This window comes from Octopus bimaculoides, chromosome 11, assembly GCF_046866305.1.
Source record: "Octopus bimaculoides isolate indiv1 chromosome 11, ASM4686630v1, whole genome shotgun sequence".
In the NCBI taxonomy this organism is placed as follows: Eukaryota; Metazoa; Mollusca; class Cephalopoda; order Octopoda; family Octopodidae; genus Octopus; species Octopus bimaculoides.
In genome coordinates, this window is record NC_142938.1 from 25,038,547 (window position 1) to 25,054,321 (window position 15,775).

The 15,775-nt window shown below is 35.9% G+C and overlaps 1 protein-coding gene across 14 annotated transcripts in view; it reads left to right on the forward strand.

Moving 5' to 3' along the window:
* The window catches only part of LOC106883406 (epidermal growth factor receptor kinase substrate 8), a 258,007-nt gene that overhangs the window by 176,820 nt on the left and 65,412 nt on the right, over nucleotides 1–15,775 (forward strand). For 9 of the 14 annotated variants that reach the window (XM_089359698.1, XM_089359700.1, XM_089359703.1 and 6 more), the window contains one exon: nucleotides 14,460–14,962. In XM_089359698.1, the coding sequence (XP_089215824.1) occupies nucleotides 14,460–14,528 (69 nt within the window). In that variant the 3' untranslated portion in view covers nucleotides 14,529–14,962. Of the gene's footprint in view, nucleotides 1–14,459; nucleotides 14,963–15,775 lie in introns of those variants that run through there. The other 5 variants (XM_089359693.1, XM_089359696.1, XM_089359694.1 and 2 more) reach the window with 1 other exon arrangement.

The following is a 15,775-nucleotide window of genomic DNA, read 5'->3' on the forward strand; positions in this document are numbered from 1 at the left end:
TGGCCAGATTTAGCCTATAAACACACACATCCTTGAAATTTCAAAGCTACAGGATTAATTTTTTAAAATGTGAATAAATAAGCAATACATTTAACAAAGAAATCTGAATGCTAAAGGATTACGGCCACATTATTTAGTATATCCTTTCTTTGTGAGAGTTCATTTTAAAATTTCATTTATGAATGAGTCTGCAACAACAACCACAATAATGATAATCCTTTCTACTGGCAGGCTGAAGGCCTGGGGAAGGAGTAAATTGATTACATCAACCTCAGTGCTCAACTGGTTCTTATTTTACTGACACTAAAAGAATGAAAGGTAAAGTTAACCTTGGCAGAATTTAAAATGATAATTTAAAGCTGGAAGAAATGCTGTGAAGCATTCTGTCCAGTGTGTTAACTATTCCTTGCCAACATACTGCCTTAATAATAATAAATCCTTTCTACTCTTGGCACAAAGCCTGGGGAAGGAGTAAATTAATTACATCAAAACCCTAGTGCTCAACTGGTAGTCATTTTATTGACACCAAACAGATGAAAGGCAAAATTTACCTTGGCAAAATTTACCTTGGCAAAATTTGAACTTAGAATGTAATGAACTGAAAGAAATGCCTCTAAACATTTTGTCCATGGTGCTAATGATTCTGCCTGCTCATCACCTTGTTGGTGATGATAATAGTAATATTTTTTCTACTATAAACACAAGGCCTGAAATTTTGGGTGGGAGGAGGGGAGCTAGTTGGTTATATTGTCCCCAGTGCTTGAGTGGTACCCATGTTATTGACCCCGAAAAGATGAAAGGCGAAGTTGACTTTGGCAGAATTCAAAATCAAAATGTAAAACTGGAAGAAATGTTGTGAAGCATCTTGTCCAGTGTGCTAACAATTCTGCCATCACACAGTCTTAATAATAATAATAATAATAATAAATTCTTTCTACTGTGGGAACCAGGCCTCAAATTGTGCTTAACTGTTATTTTATTGACCCAAAAGGAGTGAAAGTCCAAATCAACCTTGACAGAATTTGAACTCAAATGCTAAGCATTTTGTTTGAGGTGCTGATGATTCTGTCAGAACCCTGTAAATCATGAATTATTTTGACTATAAAATAAGCAAGTGCCTTCACTCTTTATGATATCATTTGGCATATTATTACTATTATTATTGTTATCATCATCCTCATCATTATTATTATTAAAATGGCGTATTGGCAATATCATTATCATGCTGAACAAAATTCTTAGTGGCATTTCTTCCACCTCTTTATGCTCTGAGTTCAAATGTTGCTGAAGTTAACTTTGCCTTTCATTCTTCTGGGGTCAATAAAACAAGTATTAGTTGAGCCCTGGGGTTTATGTAAGCGACTAGTCCTTTTCTCCAAAATTTCAGGTGTTGTGCCTATAGTAGGCATATATATATAAATAAATGTGTGTGTGTTCTTGTATCATGCAATGTCAAGACAAGGAGACAAAAACACATTACATATTAATGAATATTATCACTGCCATACAAGTGGTAAGCTTTGTTTGGAATCTTCTTTAAGACCATGGGGAAATATTATCTTGCTTGGAAACAGGTGAGGGCCGTTGGCAGAAAGGACATCTGGCTTTAGAAAATATGCCTCAGTCAATTTTGATTGACCCATGCAAGCATGGAAAAGTGAACATTAAAACAATGATGATGATGGTGATGCTAATTTATTATGAAAATGACATTTTTTAATAAAATAAAATTTTATTAAAACTTATTAATAATCACCTCATCTTTCAGAACCCAGAATATTTTCATGGAACCCAGGAGTTTCATGGGATCCAGACCTTACATAAACAGTGGTATTAGTGATCAGTGATATCATTTAGGTGACCTTTTCATGATTAGAGTTATTGATCAGTGATGCCAATTAGATGGCTTTTCATAATTAGAGGTATCAATCAATTAGTGACTATTGATATTTTTAACATTATACTTAATCGATAGCCATCAGACCCCTTGCCTGTCTCTTTTACAAGGATTCTGACCTGATCTGGGTTAATCTAATATATATATGTTTGACTTTCTATTATAGTAATCCATGAATCATAAATTCTTCCTCCCTTACTTGCCCCTCAGTTTTAGAGGCTCTGAAAATGGTCACGGGTGGTGCACTTATTCTTCTGCCTGACAGCTAGAATGCAAATTTGGATTGCAGAATCTATACACTGCAAAAGAATAACACAGCCATATTTGCAGTTTGTCTTACCATCTAGACCTGTGGCACATGCTACTAGAATAATGCAGAACCAACCAAAGGGATAAGTCTTCTTGTTAGAAATGGCACCCAAATTTCCCTCAGATAATATAATAATAATAAAAAAGAAAAAGGACACATTAGATACAGTAATTCAAGGTGCACTATGTCTAAACAATAAGACAGAATGGTTGACCCTGGATCAGGGTTAACATGAGCTTAAACAACAACAATAACCATAGAGATAGCAGTTATGGTTTGAGAATCAACATATTGCAGCTTTGGGATTGCTGTTAGCAGTTCTAGACCTTAATTAAACCCAAAATGGCAGCAACAGCTGTTGATAAGTAAGTGATCAGTTTAACTAAATGTCTTAGTAGCAATTTGAAATAATGTTGGTGTGTGTGTATTTGAAAAGGTTAGAGAATGTGTTTAATTTATAAATTTGTATAAAAATTATCATAAATAAATGTGAAATTGTTCTGAGTTGATATTTTTGTTTTATTTACAATAAATGAGCTGTGCTTGAGAAACCCTTCTACTAGCCATCGCTCCTTCTCCCCCAGGTTACATATGACAGACAAGTATCAGTCTTCTGTAACCGTCACTATCTCTCTTCCATTACTCCATCAAGTATTGTTTCTTCTGTTACTCCTTTTTCAACCACCTTCTTACACCATTAACTCTGTTCCCCCTGTCATTCTTCTCTCAGCATCTCAGTTTAGCTCAGTTGCTGTCATCACTCTCTTGTCTATTCTTCTTCTTAGTGCAGTTTTGCAAGGTACAAGGCAACTTAATTAGTGCTGGTGCCATGATAAAATTCACCCACAACACTCTGTAAAGTGGTTGGTATTAGAAAAACCATCTAGCTCTAGAAGCCTAGCCAAAAATGAAGTGAATTAGAGGTGGTCTTGTGGATCATCTAGGAGAGCAGTAACATTGAGTAAAGGCTGATGATGATGTTTGTGATGATGAGGAGCCTGGAGAAGCAGTTTGGCTGTGCCCATAGTGTTATCATGTCCTTTTGGTGGAGGGATAAGAATAACAAGATAAGACCAACATAATTATTATTTAGTTTGAGCTGCACATGTCTATATCTACTTTATATAATTGTAAAGTAATAAATTAGTAACCAGTGTGTGTGTTTATGTATATATGTATATAATTATATATATATATATACATGTTTGACTTTTTATCTAATGTAGTCCTCTTATACAGAGTACAGAGCTCCTCCCATTTTTTCCCATTATGCTACCTAGTTTAGCACTACCTCCTGGCCCATACCTTGAGCAGAATTCACTGTTTCAAACATTTAGACTAGATTCTTGACGAAGTTTCTGTGATCTCTTGATGTCCCTTCACATTTTACAGTTCCATAACATGCTAAGGCCTAAAATTAAACATTCTGATCAATCCTCCCTACTCTAATATCCAGGGACTTGGATTCTAGGTCCCATACATCACCTCTTAATAATATGTAAATCCCACAAATCTCTGAACTTCAAAAAGAAAGGTGGTGTCTGTATTCCCACATGCTACATGCACACATGCCTCATCACTTCTCATTTGGATATTAGCATCAAAACCTCCTTTCTCTACTCCAAATATTTCCGCTTCATGTTCCACACTCCAAACACCCCCAGCCACAAACAACTCTTGACCGACAACTCTAAGGACAGCTACCTTACTTCATCCTGCTGAAGTCATTGTCCTTTGTGATATCAATGTTCACATGTCCTCTCTGACATGTATCTCATACTGAAACCACTGATAGAGAGACCAAACCTTTTGCAATTCTGATTTCTCTACATCAACTAGATTAACCCCCAGTATACATTCTTTGACCAACATACAGATATTCCAGTCATTCTTTGATTTATTTCTTACCTCCACATCCAACCTTTACCAGACTATAACTGTCACTGTTCCTACTGAGTCATCTGACCACTGTCTTATTGTGACTTCCCAGTACATGTCCATGTACCATGCAGTGCCTCTACTCTTGGATCTTATGGCATTTCAAGATAGCTCCGGCTGGAACTCCACCAATTCTATATTACCTATCCCTGGCACCATGTATGCCTCACTCTTATATTGGAAACAGCTAGATGGGTGTCAGAATCCATTCTCTTTAGCATTTCCTTCTACAAAACCACTCACCACAAAAGCTTCACAACTCCAAGTAACTCAAGTAATACATTCATATTTGTGTTGCAGCAATTCTGACCCCCTCCCGACCAAAAGAAATCTTACTTTATGTAGTGAAATACACCCAACTCTACAAACTGGTTGGCTCTTACCCTACACTGCAACTCTTGCAGGACCATCACCTTGACAATGAAGACTTCTTTCATGAATCACACTGCCCTCAATTTCTCCTTCCTCCCAAACTGTAGCTCCACCAACATAGTGGAATCTGCTTTTCCTTCATTTCTCAGATTTGCCTGTTCTGTGACTAGTACTCCTACAACGTAAGCTCCTTTCACTGCTTTGTAGTCAGTTCCAAACAGCATTATGTTGATAAATCTTCTTCCACTCTCTATTGAGATATATCTCTCCATTTTTGGAAATATGTCTCAGTGTGTGCTCTTCCTAAAAGGTACATCCTTCTGACTTGAGCAATTAATGCCCTACTGCACTCACTTTCAATATCCCAAAAGTAATGGAGATAGTCATTTTGAACCTTTCTCTTTCCTTAATGACCACCAGTACGGGTTATGTAAAACTAGATCTTCTGGAAACCTGCTGTCCTCTATGAATCAGCAATGGGTCCTCACTCTAGTGAAATTTGGTGAAAGTAGAGTTGTTACCCTTTGCATCAGAAAGCATTTCACTGTTTGGCATGCAAATCTTTCAAACCTGCCCCACTATGTGTTCCATCCATCTCACATCTCTTAGATCAATAGTTTCCTGTTAAATCACACTATTGTAGCTTGTGCTGATGGAGCACTCTGTGATCCACACTGTATCATCTATGGCATACAAAGTTTAGTTCTGTCCCCAATTCTCTTCTTCTTCAAACACACCAGTGAAAGAAATCTACTTGCCATCACTTTTATCAATATCCACCTTTATATACATGATACCATCCTTCATTTCTTTCTATCCTTTCACACCCAACATTCATCTTTATGCAACTTTGACATCTCATGCCAAATCTGCACTAGCTCCATGAACGGAGACCTTAGAAACAGCCTCCTGTTGGATCATGTTAATCTTGTCAACATCAACATTAAAGAACCACTCAAGCACTGCATACATCATGAAAGCATCCTCACAACTCACTCATACAACTCCTTTAAACACAAATAGCATACAACTAGGGTTCTTACACTCATTCAAAATACTTGGTTCCAATATCCCTTTGGATCACCTCTTGGTGAATGCACCTCCTTAACACATTGCCTGTCTTTTGTATCACATGTGATACACAAGATATATTTCTATAGTATCCATTGCCATTCCCAATTTTTTTTCAGCTCAAGATTATGGAAAGAAAGCTTTATATTACTCAGAAAGATTAAAGCTAAGGTTAACTAAAAGTTTGAAAACAAGCATGGTCATTTAGGACTGACTAATGAAAATGCTTGGGACAGGCAAAGGATTAATGTAGCAAAAAGTGCATCTCAAAGACTGGCCTTTCTCTTCAAGGCTAGAAAATACATTGGCCCTTGTTAACTAGTAACCCTCTATAAAGTTCATTGTGTAACCCATAATGGATTACTGCTATCATATCTAGGCTGGTGCTGCTACTACACATAGAGAAATCTCAAACTATATCTAGAGAAAAGGCACTTGACTGATTGATGTGATGTCAGTTACAGACACATTTCACCCTTTGGTTCAAAGATGTGCTCTGTCCTCTCTTTGCCTCTTCTATGACACTACAACAGTTTCTGCTTCTTGGAACTTGTTGCTTCCATGCCACTTCCACTCTCACATCCCTCTTCTTCTCTTAGATCCAACTTCTTAGGCTCTGCTGTAACTACTATGCTCAGGCTTTCCTTCTCAGAAAATCAGCCCTCAAGAATTGCTTCATGTCTTTACTGCTGATATTAATTTGCAACATTTTAATTGGAATGTTAATGATGGCATCAGCTTCACTGGTTGTGGAGGGCCTGTGATGACCATGGATACAACCTTTTCTTCCAGGCCTTCTTAATAATAATGAAGGCTTATGGTTGAGAAAGAAAAGCACTGCTGCACTCTTGTTACACTGGAAATTCCAAGGAGATAATGTTATAAAAAGAAGGGATGGATACAGTGTTTTGTATGACATCTGGTGGGGTCATTTATAAAGAGTGGAGGTTTAAAATCCACTTTCTAGCCTTTGGTGTCATTTAGCAAAGTCTATTCTGTTGCAAGTATTGGACCCTGTTTTATATATATATTTATATATATACATTTGATGATGATAGTCTAGAAGGAGGGGGCTGTGCTATTTACAGGTCTTCTGAAGCCAGTAAGGTTAACATGGTTAAAGCTGATGAATTGTTTCAGTAAAGTTGATGAGTGCAGGGAAAACGTGGACTGGGAGAAAATTCCAGGGGAGGAGGAAGGACTGGGTTTATTGGATTTTTTTAGTGGTTGGAGTGGGAGTTAATGTGAATGTTGAGAGAAGATGTATATAAGTAGGGAGAGCTGGAGTGGCGATGGCCTAAGGCTAGCTAGCATTTAGGAGCAGCTGCCATTATAGTAGTGGCAGAGAAGGAAAAGAGTGGAGACAACATGTCTGTCGGTTAGAAGTATTTGTGAGCAGTGCCATGACACCCAGTCAGATGATTTTTTGTCTGGTTACAGTCTAGAATAGCTTCCCTATAGGCAGCAGCAGCAACATCTCAGATGTGGAACCAGTATTCTATAGTGGGCCACACCTAAGCTTTGTAAAAGGAAGCCCAAGTGTAATTTGAGGGAGATTTCACTGCTATTACTAGCAGATTGAAAAACCATGTAGAGGATGTTGTATTGGTTCTTCTAAAGACATAGAGCACTTCATAAATTTGTGTGCCACCCTTACAGAAGTAAAAAGAAAAAATATAAAATGAGTAATTAAATTAAAAAGGGACATAGGACATAGGAGGTGATGTAGTCCAGGGTATGTTTTGTCTAAACAAAAAGATGAAACTGTCATGGCTGGAATGTCTTTGGTCAATTGACTACTCAGTCACTGCCAACCAAATTTAATTTAACAAGACATTGATCAACCCATAACTGTAGTAGAAAATGTTTACCTAAGGAACTTGAAACAGTGTGGTTGCAGATGAAGTTCTTAAACACATTAACTTAGTAGATAAGCAACTAGACTGCCACATCATGCTTTTTGAATTTAAATTCCCCACTGGCAAGTTTTGACAACCATCTTTGATATTCCATACTCTGCATACCTTGGATCATTTAGCTAGCAGGATTAGGTACCAGACCTAGGAGGAAAGTAATGTGATATCCCAAAATCTAACTAGATGGATAATTTTCTCTTGTATATACACACTAGATTGTGATTGTTAATAGAACACATGAAACAGTAGTCATGTGTCTGTACAATGTATGGGAAGATCTATCTCTTCTCCTGTCAATTATAGTCCTTCTTGTACCAACAAGAGAATCACTATATAGTTATTTGGTCTGTCAAAGAAAATAGCAGCCAAATCCCTTTCAAGCAACATCTCAGAAAAAGCAGTCAGATCTCCCTTATATCCTACATAATCAGAAATAGTAACCAAATCTTCCACAAATTTTACTCTATACAATCAGAAATAGTTAAATATGTGTCAATATGTGACCGTATCCTATTAGAAATAATCAAATCTCATTCCTTCTCAGCCCTAGTAGAAGTCACAACCAAATTTCCTTCAGAAAAGATTTAACTGCTATCAGAAATTGCAGCTAGATCTTCCTCAGCCCTACTCTTAAACCTCCTCATTTAAAAAATAAGGGCTCATTGGAGGATGTTGACCTAGATACATAGTATCTGGATGATTAACATCATGGTCACGGTTGGAATGGTTTTCATTGTGGGTCTGTTGGACCAGGATTGATCTAGGTAAATTTCCCTGAATTCATACTCTATCTTAAAAAGAAAAAATGTAAGCTGTCATGGATAATGTTGTCTTGATATACTATGTCTAAAATAGTGACAGGATGGTCATGATTTGAATGCCTTTGATCTGGGTTGATCTGGGACTAAGCACCAGCAGAAACAATCATTACATTGGTTGTGCTCTGCCATGTTCACAAGGTTCATCTTCAACCAGTTCTTCTCATTTCTTCATATTCACTTATACTCATTATTTGCTGTGCATTTATGCCCATTCTACACTGACCAGTGCCTACCTGGGCTACTCTTCAGCTACTTTTCATATCTGTTGTGGTTTTTGCTCCAGACCAGTTCCTGAATCAGCAGATTTAAGACCCAAGAAAACTATATTATATTATCCAATGTCCTCTTTTCTTACTCAGTCACTAGCCCTGCTAGAAATAGCCCAAACTCTCAAATCAAACCTTACTGTCAAAAACAGGAAGGACTCTCTAGATAACATAGTCCTACACATCTCTTAAAAGATGGCATGGTCACATCTGGAATGTCTGGTTGTACTATCTGGAGTGTCTGGTTATACTTATGCCTAATCAGGATTAATATGAGACTAAACAACAGTGAGATGAGTCACACTGTTGCTTCACAGTTGAGCAGTTAGTGTTAAGAAGTGCATTTAAGTGTAAAACCTGTTGCACCACCAAAAATTAATCATCCATGCCAGTTTTAATAAGCTTGAGAGAAAAATGAATGAAAGAATGACTTATGAAAAAACTAACAAAACAAATAAAACAAAATACATTTCCTAGACGTCACAGTCTATCTACTTCCTTGTTAAAACAAATTTCCCATTAACTCTTTTATGCATTCAACTTTGGACAAGTTTTTACAATCATGTCTCTTTTTCTCACAATACTCTTTTCATCTCTTATATTGCCTGAGCAATGCATTTAATTCCCACAGCCCTCGTTCAATGCTTTCATTATCAGCCTTGTTGTGATTTTTTATGTATTTTCACTATTTCTCACCATGCTTCTAAATTGCTTTATATTCAGAATTGAAATTCATAGTTGCTTCTCATAGCAATTTCCAACTCTTTTATTACAGTTACAGAACTATGCAAATTTGTTTTCCCACAATCCACTTTTACATACACTTTAGTCATAAATATACAAATTGTTTCACACAATCCTCTTCATTTTATTTTATTGGAGTAGAACAATACAAATGATAATACAGTTCTAGATTTAAGAGATGAGGAATTATGTACATTATTCACATTATTTACATTTGACAGATATTTGTCCTCATCTTGTTTATTGTTAACACAACGTTTCAGCTGATTTACCCTCCAGCCTTCATCAGGTGTCTTGGGGAAATTTCGAACCTGAATTCTCATTCCTAAGGTATTTTTCGATGTTATTATTATTATTATTCAGGTCACTGCCTGGAATTGAACTCAGAGTCTTGGGGTTAGTAGCCCGTGCTCATAACCACTACGCCTCCCCAAGACACCTGTTGAAGGCTGGAGGGTATTTATCAGGTGAAATGTGTTAACAACAAACAAGATGAGGACAAATATCCGTCAAATGTAAATAATGTAAATAAATACAAATGATTTCCCACAGTCTGCTTGGTTTTATTGTTCCAAAGCTAGAATTATACAAATAGTTCTCACAATTCTTTTAGTATTTGAATATTAAAGTAGAACTGTACAAATGTTTCCCAGAATCCTCTTTTTTATTGCACTGATGCAGAACTATATACAAATATTTCCCACAATCCTCTGCTTTGTAGCACTGAAGCAGAATTGTATAAATGCTTCCAGTAATCCTCTGTTTTGTTGAAGGAGAGCTATATAAATATTTTCCCAACCCCACCTCTGTTTTATGTACTAGGAACCAGACTAAAAGCAACAACAAACATTAAACTTTGAGAATTTTTATGTTCAGTGTTTTTCTGCTTTTTTCATATCTGATTCATGGCTTACCACAATAGTTCTTATTTAATATCTGTTTGTCTATGTACACTACTTTGGGTGCAATACTGTGTAATGTTAAATTTGATTAAAACTTATCAAAAGACCAAAATAATGCAAAATGATGGAAATACGAAAGTGAAAACAAAACAACAGTTAATGTGTTACCTTGTATTTGTTCAATATTTCAGGCAGAGAACCACTACATCAAGACACATCGAAAAATGGCGGATGGTACAGAACTGTTATCTTTGCTAAGACGTGTGTGAGAGGGTTGTGACAAGTGCAAACTTGTGTTGTTATAGTAATATGTCTGTCTTAAGTAATTCATATCTGTTGTTTAATGAAAGTTTAAACTTATTAAGATATCCTCCTTGATTTTAAGATTGCCAATGTTACATTACTATAACAACACCAGTTTGTGCATGCCACTACCTTCTCCCACATATCTGAGCAGAGATAACAAACTCTATAACATTTCCCATTTTTCTACGGGTCATGATGGAAGTGTGGAGGCGCAATGGCCCAGTGGTTAGGGCAGCAGACTCTCGGTCATAGGATCGCGGTTTCGATTCCCAGACCGGGCGTTGTGAGTGTTTATTGAGCGAAAATGCCTAAAGCTCCCCGAGGCTCCGGCAGGGGATGGTGGCGAACCCTGCTGTACTCTTCCACCACAACTTTCTCTCACTCTTACTTCCTGTTTCTGTTGTGCCTGTAATTCAAAGGGTCAGCCTTGTCACACTGTGTCACGCTGAATATTCCCGAGAACTACGTTAAGGGTACACATGTCTTTGGAGTGCTCAGCCACTTGCACGTTAATTTCACGAGCAGGCTGTTCCGTTGATCGGATCAACTGGAACCCTCGACGTCGTAAGTGATGGAGTGCCAACAACAACAACAACATGATGGAAGTTCTAACACCAAAATTCTTGTTGTTTAGACTTCTGCATTTCATTCATTTTGCATTGTTTCAGCCTTATAATGAGTTTTAATCTACTTTAATACTTTATACTTATTCGTGTATACATATCTGTGTTCGAACTTGTGCTGCTTTAACCTTGCTTCTGTACCAGCTTACTGCTCATGAATTTAAACAATACTTTGTCTTCAATGCACTTTTCTTAAGTTTTTATAAAACTGAAACAATTGTATCATAGTAGAGTCCTAATAACCATGTAAAACACACACACACAGATACCACAAGGGTGAATGAGAATCTGTCTATAGTTACTTGACTTAGTAAGAAATAGCAACCAGCTCTCTCTTATATCTCACCCTTTCTTCTTATATTAAGAAAGGGCTTTCTGAGTAAATGACATTGTGTAGATACTGTTGGAAAACAAGGTTAAATGGTCATAGAGTGCATTTGATCATAAGTTAGCGTTTACCTGAGGCTAAATGACAATCACATTGTGAATAAGTTAATAAATATAGAAAGCCTCTACCTGATTGCTCTACTTGTTAGAAATAACAGCCAAATTTTTCTCAACTTACATCCAGCTATCTTCAGATATACTGGATAATGTCAACTTATGTTAGAAAAGACAGGATGGTCATGGCTAGAATATCTTTGATAGTATGTTTGTTAAATAACATCAACATACACACACACATACGCACACACACACACGCACACACACACACGCGCATACCTTTGTTTTGTCTTATGTGTCATTATGTATCTAAGTCTTTCATTGACAGTCAGTTGGTGGTCAGTTCTTATAGATTACAGCAGTAGAGTACATTAATGGCCTAGTCACTGATCCTCTATTTGACTGGATCTATTGAAGGTTAGTTTTTGGTCAGCTCCTATAATCTGTGACAATATACCATTCACTTGATTATTAGTACTCTACTTCTTTGTATCTACTAAAAGTCAGTTGTTGCTCTGTTCTTATTGACCAGAATTTCTTTTGACATGCTTAATAAGCTTTGCATGTCATTTTGATACATATGGCTCAATGGTTAGTGTGTTGAGCTCACAGTCATAAAGTAGTGAGTTCAATTCTTGGACCAGGCTGTGTGTTGTGTTCTTGAGCAAGACACTTTATTTCATGTTGCTCCTGTTCACTCAGCTGTAGAGATGAGTTGTGATGTAACTGGTGCCAAGCTGTATCAGCCTTTGCCTTTTCCTTGCATAACATCGATGGTGTGGAGAATGGAGGTTGGTGTGCATGGGTGACTGCTGGTCGTCCATAAAAACTATGCCTTGACTTGTGCCTTAGAGAGGAACTATCTAGGTGCAATCCCATGGTCATTCATGACCAAAGGGTGTCCTTACCCTTTTTTTTTTAGTAATGTCCAATGCCATCAGCTATGTCCTGTGGTCCTGCATAGGAACCTTTGAGATTGGGGTCGATGGTATGTGCAGTGTCCAATGCCACCAGCTATGTCATGTAGTCTTTTATAGAACTTGTGGAACTTGCTGATGGTTGCTGGATGTTGGTCAAAAACTGACTGCCAGCAATTGCAGTTTAACAGTATCAGTGACTGGGCCACAAATGTATTATAAAGATTTCAATATTTACACGCCAAAACATTCAACATTTTATTTATATGACATTATTATCATTATTTATTTTGTTCATCATATACAAGTACATGTATTTTTAACTTTATTTTACTCATTTTATTTAATTTTAGAAAAACTGAAGCATGTCTTTGATAATTTCAGACTGTATTGAACTTATTTTGTGCATGACTTTTGGCCCACCCTGTATATACAATTCTATTACAAAATAGAATCAAAACAGTGAATATAACAATATATGTGCTCAAATGGATTTGGGGGCTCTTTATTTTGATATAATTGTTTCAGTTTGCGATCTTGGATAAAATAATTTGCAAACAAGTATGACTTGAAAAAAAAGCAATAGGGGGGGGGGGGGGTGTTGTGGCAGATATCCCCAAGTGAGAAGTGGGCTGTTCCACTACTGGTAAATAGTGGACAGACACAGCCAGCAGGGTCAGTTGGTGAGGGATGCCATACGGGCATCATGCAGATGAAGCTACGTTGTCATGATGTGGGATATATCATTTATGTAATATCAAAGTCATTCATTATACATTTAAGGCCTAATCACTGATACTCTATTCTGTTGTATTTGTCAGAGTATGTCATTAGTTTATTGGTCAATTCTTATACGTTGTAGTGGTATATCAAAGATCATTGCCAACATGGAAGAGGGGTTGATAAAGTAATGATAATGATGAAAATGGTGTGTGTATATGTAATATATATATATATAATCTCACCTTACTTCAAGCTGTGCGGATAATACTGGACTGACTTGGTACTTCAACTTAAGTACCTAATTCAACTGAATCTTAATTGTTTCTTTATACACACACACACACACACACATGTATGTATGTATGTATGTATGTATGCATGTATGCATGTATGTATCAAATGGTGTGTATATTATATATAAATGCATGTGTCTATTTTAAATGAATATTCTGACTCAATTGTTATTATTGTTTCCATTTTAACATGTCATCTCACTCAGAATTAAAGTGACTTTTCTAAACTACTACAATTCTGAAGTAGAGAAGTTACAAAAATTATAAGAGAAACACGTTAGTTTACACAAAGAAATATACAAAGTCTGATCAAGAAGTATCAAGACTGGTGCTATAAAAAGAAAACTATAACAGATATCAATTCAGCAGTATTTAATCTCCTTTGAAGTAGTCCCCCTCTGAAGCTGCACACTTTACCAAGTATCATTTCCATTGATGGAAGCTTTTCTGGAAATCCGTTTTTGGGGATAGTGAGCAGCTGCCTCGTTGCATTCTCTTGGATTTCTTCAGTGTCTTAAAATCTTGTTGGGGATCTTCCACTGCAAAGACTGAGCCTTGGTTTTGGAGTCATAGCCATAAACCCATGATTTATTACCTGTTATGACTGTTTTCAGAAAGTTTTTGTCTTCCTCTGCATAATCAAGGAGATCTTGCACAGCTGAAACCCAATCTTCTTTTTGAGCTGACCACACTCTATACACTTTGTTTTGAAACACTGCTACAGCAAAGGAAGTAACTGAAAATGTTTTATAGCTTAATGTACATGCGCAAGAGAGTTTAAGGTCAGTCTGTGCCAAGCAGTTTCTTTCTGCATTCTTTAGCTCTGTTTCCATAGAAGTAAACCCAATACTTTTTGATCAGACCTTGTATAAACAATAGCATCTCATCTATTATCTTTTCTGTTATCTCATTGCAGGGAAATCGGAATATCTTACAGAACTCAGCAGCAGGGTCTTCGATGAAAGGTGACTTGCGATATTTCTAAAACAAAAAAAAAAAAAAGACCAACTCCCTGCCATAAAAACCTGTTTTAATCTACCATTTCTCAAGGCTTTTGAGCTATCCAGGTTTTTCTTCTTCCCTGCACTTTCCTGTATCTTATTTTCCTTGTATTCTATTTCTTGTATTTTATTTTATTTTATTTCTCCTAAATCTTATTCTTTTCTTCTTCCAAATTCTTTCCTATCCTTTTTCTTTTTACTTTTCTTTTTCTAAATTCTTCCACATTCCCCTTCCTCTTCTTTCCTTCCTTCAAATCACATCAGCTGCAGAAACATTCATTATGGAATTAAAAAAACCCCAAAAAACCCAGAAACCTTTGTACATTACAAATGCCAACATCCCAACCCTTGGTCCCTTAATTGACCATAAAACAGAAGACAATAATCATTTTAGTAAAACCTTCACAATTAAAACAAAGTTACACATTTCTTGTTCTAACAGAGCCCCATCTCTAACTCACCACTCAAAAAAAAAAAAAAAAAAAACAGGAAAAAAAAGAAAATAATCATCCTTAAACACTGACTATGTTGTTTTATAGTGCCTTCTACAATGATATACCTTCTCTTTCTTAGTTTGATGTATATCATTATGGCTATCTATAAATACATACATACATACATACATACATACATACATACATACATACAAACATACATACACTTACATGCATATACACACATCTGTATACCCATGTGTATGTGTGTGTAATATATATGTAATGTTTGTATGTATATATATTTATTTATATATATATATATATATATATATATATATATTTAAGAAAAAGAAGAAAATGGAGAAATTGACTTAGAGACATTTGTTTATTGGATTTGTTTCAATAAATTGATGTCTGTATGTCAATTTTTCCATTTTCTTCTTTTTTTTATACATAAATGGTAATATACCCATATGGTAATATACCATCAATGTGAAGCTAACATCTTTTAGTATTTCACTGATACACTGGATAAAACCGGAGAACTTGGATGCTAACATCCTAGTAAGAGGTATTTATATCCTTGAAATAGTATATATATACATATATATATATATATATATATATATATATATATATATATATATATATATATATATATATATATATATATATATATATAGGTGTGTGTGTATGTAAATAATTTAATTGAATTCAATGTTTTTTTTCAAAATTGGAAGAAAAGATAAAAATAAACACCAAAATTATGCATATATACAATATAAATATATCAT